General features: G+C 33.5%; 1 protein-coding gene across 1 annotated transcript in view; it reads left to right on the plus strand.

Annotated features, from left to right (window-relative positions):
• LOC144968491 (DNA polymerase theta-like) overlaps positions 1–9,930 on the plus strand; it is a 40,429-nt gene extending 30,499 nt beyond the window's left edge. The window contains exons 22-30 of the mRNA XM_078906919.1: positions 1,975–2,187; positions 3,185–3,312; positions 3,805–4,153; positions 4,658–4,744; positions 6,073–6,260; positions 6,552–6,663; positions 7,366–7,490; positions 8,167–8,305; positions 8,723–9,930. Of these exons, the coding sequence (XP_078763045.1) occupies positions 1,975–2,187; positions 3,185–3,312; positions 3,805–4,153; positions 4,658–4,744; positions 6,073–6,260; positions 6,552–6,663; positions 7,366–7,490; positions 8,167–8,305; positions 8,723–8,946 (1,565 nt within the window). The 3' untranslated portion in view covers positions 8,947–9,930. The remainder of the gene's footprint in view (positions 1–1,974; positions 2,188–3,184; positions 3,313–3,804; positions 4,154–4,657; positions 4,745–6,072; positions 6,261–6,551; positions 6,664–7,365; positions 7,491–8,166; positions 8,306–8,722) is intronic.
• The last annotated feature ends 683 nt before the right edge of the window (positions 9,931–10,613 follow it).

A 10,613-nucleotide genomic window follows, 5' to 3' on the forward strand; every position in this document is an offset into this window, starting at 1 on the left:
AAAATGTATTGAAGGAGGGAAGAGTGGACATAGTGAGTAAAGTTCTTGTATTTGTATACATTTGCAATCAGCTTTAATATCAATGCATTAAAATCATTATGTTCCTTGTCGTATTTATCTGCAAAGGATGTCTGTGTGCATTGTGAAGTAAATTTGTTGTGATAATTATATTATTATAAGATTCACACATAATTTATATGCTTATTATGATATAATATTTGTTCGAGCAATAGAAAATTTTCATTTTTTGTGTGGATAACAACGATTTATTATTATTATTATTATTATTATTATTATTATTATTATATTATTATTATTATTATTATTATTATTATTATTATTATTATTAATATTATTATTTTTATTATTATTATTATTAATATTATCATTATTATTATTATTATTATTATCATTATTATTATTATTAAAATATGAGACAAGGGTAAAGGTTTTATGCTTTATTGAGGGGAATGAATAAAAGTTCTTTAATGTACAAAAAAACTAACATTTCATATTCAACTTTCAACTCCCATTGTAGCATCACCCCGACCGATTTTGGGGTGATGGGTCTATTTTTTTTTCTTTCACCCTTAACTTATAGTAGTCCTTCCATCAGAGCAATTAGGCCCATGGAGTCGGCATGAGTTTATACCGGTTTCTTTAGTGTGAAACTACCCTTTGGATAGGATGCTAATATATCTCAAAGTGACATCTTCTTCTTCTTCTTCTTCTTCTTCTTCTTCTTCTTCTTCTTCTTCTTCTTCTTCTTCTTCTTCTTCTTCTTCTTCTTCTTCTTCTTCTTCTTCTTCTTCTTCTTCTTCTTCTTCTTCTTCTTCTTCTTCTTCTTCTTCTTTCTTCTTCTTCTTCTTCTTCTTCTTCTTCTTTTCTATTATTTTATTATTATTATTATTATTATTATTATTTATTATTATTATTATTATTATTATTATTACTATTATTATTATTGTTATTTGGGTTAAGGCAGCCAGTGCTATCATGTTGACAATCAATGCTGCTCTGTAATATACATTAGGTAGACAGATAAGACGTTTTTTGAAAGCTTACATGTTGGGGGCGTGGACAATTTCTTCTGGGAAGCTGTTCCATTCCTTTGCTGTTTTGGGGAATAAACTTGACTGTCTGTGAACTGTTTTTGAGGCTGGAATATTGTATGTCAGTGGATGTGTTGTACAAGCGCTATGTCAGATTTAACAGACCCAGCTACCCAATCACTGCTAGGTGGACAGGTCAGGTCAGAAAAAAATCTTAAGCTCACCGGGAATCGATCTTGGTCCCTTTGTGTGAGAAGTGAGTGCTGTACCAACCGAACTATCGGGATCCCCTTCCTTAACTTATAATCACTCTTTATCTGTGTTAGCAATTCTCTACAGCTTAAGATTTAACCAATTTTGTGACCTTTTATCTCAAAATTTTTATTCTAGAAATTTATTTTAAATTCCTGATGATCAGAAATGTTTATTTTCTGCTTCCTTGAAGTGATCAATAAAACGAATAATCTTAACCCAAGATTCATGTTATGGTTATTAATTCAGTTTTTCAGCATCTAGATCACTTTGATATGATACTGCTTTGATGGGGTAGGTGACATATAATCATCAGTATCAAGGGAGTTGTGTTCTATTGTAGACAAGGACGATCACAGCCTTCAATCTTCTATTGTAGACAAGGACGATCACACCCTTCAATCTTCATGCCTCATGATCATCTTAATAAATTGATGTTATTGTAGATTTTTTTTTTTTTCAGTTGATGAATTGCAGTTTGTGTCTTAATCATTACTTTATCTTCATCTGCTTCATTTACCATCAGTTCTTAAATAATGGTAAAGGAATTTCAATGCAAACCGTATAAGCCTGTTTGGTGTTTTGCCTTTGAGAATGTTACCATGGAATGGTTTGACAAAATTGTCTTTTTTTATCACATTTTCTACTTATATCTTTTTTTCAATACCAGAGGTTGGCGGAGGCAGCAGTTATCAAGGTCTTGGCTTTGACATCAAGAGTCGTGTATCAGGCAGAATTAGGGCATGCACTGAGAGCATCCTGACCCATAAGTTGATGGTGGAGTATAGGCAAATGATGGAGGATCAGGAACTGTGGCAGGCATTTGAAAGGACGGAAATGCCAGCGCTGTTGACCCTCTCTAGGATGGAGCTTAATGGTTTTGGTGAGGAAGCTTTTAATTTCAACATTTTGTCTTCTTATTTAGCTTTGTGGCGAAAATTTTACATTGTTTCCTGTGACTTTTGGAATTTTATTGTAAATTTTACATTTTTTTATTGTTTTTTATAAAAAGATATTACATGCTTATTATTTGAGATGTGGATATAGATCCAATCCAAAGTATAGATATTACTTTTGAAAGAATATATAGTCCTCAGTTATCAAAAAGATGCGATATTGAAGCATGTCTGTCAATAACGATGGACACTTATTTACTGACAGTATTATTATATTTTTACCTACCTTTTGACTCTTTTATATGAATCAACTATGATTATTAGCTTGTTTATTGTAGATACAACTGCACTGTATGAAAACAAGATCCTGATTTGTCATTTCAAATAGTGTCACTGGGTTGGGGTCTTCTGACAACCTATTCTGGGTGGGGAGGTCACTTTTGCTGTGTCTTCTATCCCCCTATATCTTTTTTCCCTTTCATTGTTGCTCTCTGTCTTTGTTCTGGATTGATTGCTCGGTTGTTTTCCTGGTCCAGGTGGCTGTCCTTAAATGAGAAGGAAGCAGTCAATTTATTAATTTATTTATTTTCAATATTTTAAAAAAGAAATGATATTTTTTCCCTTATAAATCTTCCCTCTGTTATGAACTATTATAGTTTTAGTTTTCAATTAATCGTGTGTACTTTATAAATATTTGAGTGTATCTTTCATAACATGATCCTTTGCTTGTGCCTTGATGGGACTTTTAGGTATGTCAAAATAAACACATTGATGAATTGCTCGTGGATCTTCTGTTCCCTATTTGAACTAGTCCCATTTGTCTTAATTTTTCTTTTGTACTTTTAACTCCAGATTTATAACTTTTCCTCTATCATGTTCCCTTTTTACTGGCGTTGAAATGACCTAAAAGTGTCGTTAGTGCCGTAAAAAAACACCAAATAGCGTCAAACTTTTACTTACTTTATTTCACCATGAATGCAACAGGTCTGAGCATGTCAGAGCTTGAATCACAAAAATCTTTAATGAAGGCCAAGTTGGATAGCATTGAGCAGACAGCATACAAGATGGCAGGTCATGTGTTTTCTCTCACTTCCCTGGATGACATTGCCAAGGTAATACCATAGAAACAAATCAATTGTTTAAAATGTGATATAGCACTTTCACTACTAAAGTATTTAATATGCTGTACAGATGACAAGTTTGCAGTTGTTACAATGTATATTGTTAAGTGTGGAATCAATACATTACTGTCCAACTAGTATTTGTTGTTTGAAATCAACTGTCGAGGAAAATTAAATGGTTGGTAGATGATCATATTGACCAAATCGTAAAATATAAACAAAGACTGTCATATATATTTGGTTTGTCTGTACTCAACTTTGAGAATATTTCTCTTTTAATACAGTATTAAATTCCTTTTTTGAAATGTTGAATTTACTTACCATGACAATTGACATGAATAGAAATTGATCTGGGTATGAGCAGTTAATATTCTAAGTTTAGAATTTTTATGAAGAGTTAATATTTTAGGTTAAGAACATAGACATGTATTGTTTTTTTTTCTTTTCATTCTTAATTTTACTTTGTTTTCAATATTTTTACAGATACTTTACCTAGAGCTCAAGCTGCCTCTAAATGGAGATCCAAATGCTGTGCCTCACCTTCCCACTAGAGGGACGAGAAATCGACGGACGGTAGGTGGCACCAGTAAAGAAATTCTTGAAAAATTGACAAAGTTCCACTCATTGCCAGCACTCATATTGGAGTGGAGACGCATCAGCTCTGCCCTGACCAAGTCATTGTTTGCATTACAGAGAGCTGCCCAACATTGTGACCGTCTAGATATGGTTCGAGTTTTTGGGGACTGCCAAGTCTTCTCAGCTACAGGACGAGTTAGCATGGCAGAGCCTAACATACAAAACATTCCAAAAGACTTTTGTGTGGATTTTAAAGGTAAGCAGGTGATAATAGTAATAAAATAGTTTTGGTTAATACCAAGAAGGTCGTGTGGATTATGTTTAAGTATTAAGGTTAACAGAATAGTTAAATGATAAAATTTATAACATTCAGCTCTTTCTTATGCCATCATAAGTTGTGGCCATTTAGGCTTTTTAAGAGGAATTTCAGAAAATCTATCAAACAAACATGCAATGTCCACAGACTCTTCCATGAATTAGAGATGAATGGTCTTGCCTCAGGTAAAACAGTAGCTGAAGTAGAAAAAAATGTTGGACTTTCAAATTGCATTTTAATGCCTTATCCACACTCCCATCCCCCACGTTTTAAAGTGAAATATTAAATTGTAAACATCCAAATTGATGAAGAAGATTCGCATTTTCTTCTGCAGTAAACTTTCATTTCTTTAGGTATTCTGTTCAAGGGTAAAATGTGATAGACATTTTTAAATGAGAAACTGAAATATTTGTGGTTTGTTCATTTTTAAATCATTCTCTTCAGATTTGCAGAAAGAACCATCAAGTAACACAGACCAACACATTTTGTCCCAGTCAGTCAGAATGAGAAGAATGTTTGTTCCATTCAAAGGTGAAATAGTATTTTGAAAAATGTAATTTTGATTTTTTTTTAAATCAGGAAATAGTTATTTTTAAAATTTTAATTTTAATTGAAATTTGGGGAAAAGTTATTTTGAAAATTTTTTATTGCAATTTTAATAGAAACATGGTTATGGCTATTAGTTTTGAATATAACTCACTTGAAGATTTTAGATATAAGCCTTTGCACGCTGATATTCTGTATGTCTCAAAATCTAATTTTCATCTAAGTTCATAACCTATAAGGAAAAGTAGAAAAGAAGAGAAAAAGCAGCTGGCTATTTGTAATGCAGACAATATTTATAGAACAATCAAGTCTGCCTGAAATATACCTCTACAGAAAGGCAAGATATGGGGGAGCAAGGACAGAGATTGTAATGACAATGAAATTGTTGTCTACCACCACTAATGGCGATGCCGACAGGTATCCGGTAAAACAAAGTCGATGCAACTTACAGTCAGCCCTTGTTTAGTTCAAGGTGTTGTTACTCTTATTACTTAATGAAATAACAAATTAAGAATACAGTCACGTCTCTCCTCTATTCCCAGCATTTTGTCAGGATTACAGAGACATCCAGATAGTGGAATCAGTCCCAAAAGTGTACAAATGAAGAATTTAAAAATCTGTCCCCAGGCAACCTGACCATATAGTGGAGACATCCGGATTGTGGAGTTTTGGATTAGAGAGACAAGACTGTATTTGTTTTCCTAATTGACTCTGAAATCTCATTGGATCAGATTACTTTGAATCTAATACCCATTATAAAAAGTGTGCCAAAAGGATGCGCTTATTTGTTATAGACACAATAAACATATGAACTGAAACTTGCCTATGACCTTGACCACCCTAATGGGTGAAATCGAGAGGAGGGGAAGTTACAAACAAATTGAAGGGAACACTGTTTATTTAGTATCTTTGGTGTGCACCAAATAGAGCTAGGTGATGCTGTGTCACCAAGTGTGTAAGGGCAGGGGGTGCTTAAAGAGGGATAACATGATATACTCTGCAATTCAAAATGAAAATAGATTAAATTCACATTATTCATCTCAATTGGAAATTTGTCTTTTGGGGCTAGCTCAAAAACAAACAAAAATAAATAAATAAATACAGCCAATAGGGGCTAAATTTCTTATTCAATGAAAAAACGAGATGCCGACAGTAGGGCTAGAACCTGTGACCTTCAGATGTAAGTGCAAAGACTTATCTACTCAGCAATCTCGTCTCCCATGTATGAATTTTTACATATACGTTTTCATGTACATTTTTAACATTGTTTAGTATAAGCTCTATAGCTTTCAAATGTAATCAATATTTTCCAGGAGGAGTAATTCTGTCGGCAGATTACTCTCAGCTAGAGTTACGCATCATAGCCCATTTGTCAGGAGATAACAAGCTTGGCCACATTCTCAACACTGAAGGTGGAGATGTATTCAAACTGATAGCGGCCCAGTTCAAATCTTTGGATGTTGAGGAAGTTACACCCTCCGACAGACAACAAGCTAAACAGGTGCAGTAGTGACATAAGGCACATCATGGATACCTTAGATAATTTTTGATACTATTAATGATGGTGATGATGATAAGTATTGGAAATAAAAAGAGCAGAAGGGTAAAGAATAAGTAAAAGGTTGTAAATTCAACATAATTTGTAAAGAACTTAATTTTACTGTATTAAATGTAACTTGGAGAGATTTAGCTGTAGAACTCAAGACTATTCACAATTTGCAATCAATTTGTAAAAATGAAATCATATTTAGGGCTAGTGCCTTAAACTCACTACTTTACCTATTTTTTTAAGGTATGTTATGGCATGCTGTATGGTATTGGTCCTAAAGCCCTAGGGGAACAGATTGGAGTATGTGAAAACGAGGCTACGGTATTCATGGAGACTTTTAAATCGACTTATCCTGGTGAGTCTTTTATTCACTAATTCAATTTTTTATAGGGTCTTGTTCTCCATTAAGGATTTTTATTAAGAATATATTTTACTTCATAAGTTTCAAATTTTAGACTTCATTAATTGATTCAAGAGCCACGCTTGGTATATTTTAAAAACATTTGAATGTGAATCTACACTCTATCCTTTTTTTTTCCCTTATATTCTATTTCCCATCATATGACTCAAACTTTGCTATCCAATTTGAGTAGTCATTTTCCAAATTCAATTCCAAAGAGCAAAGGGGAATAACATATAAAAGAAGGAAGGGATGTTTAGAGAGTGTGTCACTGTCTTGTACTTAAAAGTTAATTAGGTCAAGAAGTTCAAAAAGGTGACAAGGTACTTTGATGCCTTTAGAAAAGACATTTACTCACAGTTTTCTTTGTCCATCTTACAGTTATTGGGGAGCCAGATTTGATTGATCTGGTGGAAAGAGATTTATGAAAGTCCTGCACCCTATCCAAAGGATAACAAGCAATTATTTCTGTCCATTTAATGAAACAAAAACTAGGATAAAATCCTGTTGCTTGGAGCTTATGGCTCCAAAGACTACTTCTGTTTATATTTATAGTGCATCTGTTGAAAATATTACTCACGTACTTACTTTTACTTCCTCTTGATAAAGGTGTTATAGCTTTTGCTAGTGATTTAAAGCATTTTTTTCACTTTACAGGTGTTCGTAAATATCTCCGTGAAACAGTTGAATTCTGCCAAAAGAATGGATATGTTAAGACATTATTCAACAGGAGACGATACCTCCCATCCATAAAACACACCAATCCCCATGCAAGGGCACAGGTCAGTGGCTTGACTTGTCTATAATGAATACTTTTATCACGATGTCATGCATTTAATTTTGATTGATGACTGTAGAAGCTGTAGTTATCAATTGAATGCAATGCTTGTCACCTGTTTGTCAATTACAGTACTTATTATTCTTGGTTTGTTTTCTTGGGGAAAAACCGAGTGATTCAGTTTATTACCTGTTATGTGCATGTTTAAGGGGGGAAAAATGAAATAAATTATCATACTTTTCATCGATATTTCTCAAGCTTACAGAAAGTATTGGAAAAAATAAGTAAAAATAATTGTCAACATTAGGAAAAATTTTAAAAATTGATACAACTGCCTAGTTTGTATTTTACTTCACTTCATTTGGCATTGTTATTACACCTCTCAGTTGCCAAGGACTCAACTTTGTGCCAGCCACAGCGGAACTTAAAACTGGAGTCTACCAGTCCAAAGGTGCGTGTCATACCACAGGATCACAAAGCTGCAATTTATCCACGGAAATGTGTGCTACATGTATTTATATTTATCTTATTTATTTAAATTTATAAATTTGAAAATTGCAGCTGATTTTCAAGTTTGGATCTTCTATATTAAATGTTGAATATGTAACAGCTCACCTTATCACAGCCTCATTTGCGCTAACTTTTTTTTCTTCCTCTTCACTCCCCAACCCTTCTCCCAGGCTGAAAGACAAGCTGTCAACACAAGTGTGCAGGGGTCAGCTGCTGACCTGGTGAAGAAGGCTATGACTAGTATTGACCTGAAGTTGATGGAGGTCTTTCCTGATTGCCGTACTACCCATAGCCAATGTAGTGTTAATGGTAAGCCCAGCTCAAGGTTGCTGTTTTTGTTGTTGTTGTCATGCTCCTCCTTCTCTTCTTCCTCCTTCTCTTCTCCCTCCTCCTCCTCCTCCTCCCTCACTACTACTTCTACTACTACTACTACTACTACTACTACTACTACTACTACTACTACTACTACTACTACTACTACTACTACTACTACTACTATTACTACTTCTCCTACTATTACTACTACTACTACTACTACTACTACTACTACTACTACTACTACTACTACTACTACTACTACTACTACTACTACTACTTTTACTACTACCATCAGTTGTTCACAATTTCAAATTCTCAACAACTTAAGCTTCACAGATTACATCTAAGTTCTATTACTTTGCATACGTAATTTTTTTCATCTTTTTTTTTTTTTTTGCAAAACTCCAGTGACAAAGAAAACACCCTTGAAACCACCACAAGGAGGATTTTTCCTTCTTCAACTTCATGATGAGCTCATCTACGAAGTGAATGTCAACCACCTTGATGTTGTAGCCAGATTGGTCAAGAAAGAGATGGAAGGTGCTTGTAGGTTGTGTGTCAGGATGCCAGTCAAAGTCAATGTGGGGCCTTCTTGGGGACAGCTGGAAGAATATGACTTCACCATGAATTGATGATTTATCATTTTTCTCCCAAAAAAATCTTTTTTTATATATATGATTTATCATGACGATACAGTGCAACATGAATTTACTTGAGCTGATGGTCTGATTTCATTTAATCTGTGCTTTACTTGAATGTACGATTTTTCATGTCTTTGATAATTCACAACATTTGTTTTATCTGAGTTCATGGTGTTCTAGTGCGGTTTACCAGTCAAACATAGTTTTGAAAGAGAAAGAAATAAAGTCTTTTTGCAAGGCATCATTTAATGTAATTATTTATTTATCCCTAGATTTAAAAAGGATACACAATAAAAACTAGTTTAACCAAAATGTCTAAACCGAAAAGAAATAAAAATGTTGTCATTTTTTCCTCTTTGTTTTTATTAACCAACTATTGATAAACCGAAATCTGTTATAATAATGAGCTTCTTTTATATAGCGCAATATCCACATTTGTGCTCAAAGCACTTTACAAAGAAATATGCTTATTATTATTATGTCCCAAGGAGTTTGATGAAACAGTGCTTGAGTGTAGTCAAATTTCTTCGACTCGATCACTCTGACATAAAATACCATTTTGAGGTAGTGAGTCATATAATTTTATCATTGATTATAATAATATACTGTCTTATTTTATCATGTTATTTGTAAATCATAATTTCCTTTTTTTCAGCTGATGAATAAATTTAGAATATGTTAGGAAAATGTGAATATAGTTGGGGTTTTTAGGTGCTTTCAGTTACAGTTGCTGTATAATATATATTTGTGAGAAACATTTAAATTATATCATGGGGGGAAAAAAAAGAAAATTTTACAAGTATTTATTATTATTTATTTAAGTATTCATTACCACATTATGTCAACGTTTATTACCATTATGACAGCTAAGGCATTATACCATAGTATATACTGTATTTTGTGTTTTAATTGTAAATTTGAACGAAAAAGCATTTTGTGATCACGAATAAAATACTTCCAATAGTCTTTCAAAAATGATGATATTATTGCATTTTTATTGTAATAATTGGATCCTCTGGTTAATGAGTCTTTCTTTGTGAATTGAATATCCCTCCTTTCGAGTCATTGATTTAAGGGTGCTTGACGGAATTCCCCTCAGGCTGGAAATGTTGGACCTTTTCGAAGTCCTTGGCTGAGAAGGAAATAGTAAAATGTATAATGTTAGTTTTGGGAGGTAATCTTGCTCTCTTTGTAAATTATCTTTCTGTTATTCATTGGGTTTTTTTTGGGGGGTTGTATTTTTTTTTTTTAGAATGGTTCATAAACATTTGAGTGTATCCCTCTTGGTGAGATCCTGTGCTTGTATCTAGATGCAACTTTTAGGTCTAGGTGGGGTTCTTTGACCTCCCATAGTGGGTAAGGAGGCACTTACTGTGTCTTCTATCCTCCTACATCTGTCTTCCAATTTGATTTCTGTCTTTGTCTTGGAATGAGATTATTTAGTTTTGTCCTGCACTGGCGAGAGTCCTTGGCTGAGCGAGAAACAGATAAATAATGTATAGAGAATATGCGGTAGAGAATAAGGGAGTTAATTTTTGACATTTTACACGGTTTAGTCCCTTGATTGGCGACCAATCCTTTCAACAGAATGGACACTGTATCGAAAAAATGCTACAAAGAAAAAATTGAATGTATGAAAGGGATTGATCCATACGACA

The sequence above is a fragment of the Berghia stephanieae genome, chromosome 3, assembly GCF_034508935.2.
Source record: "Berghia stephanieae isolate SIO BIC M18660-M18661 chromosome 3, UCSD_Bste_1.3, whole genome shotgun sequence".
NCBI classification, from domain to species: Eukaryota; Metazoa; Mollusca; class Gastropoda; order Nudibranchia; family Aeolidiidae; genus Berghia; species Berghia stephanieae.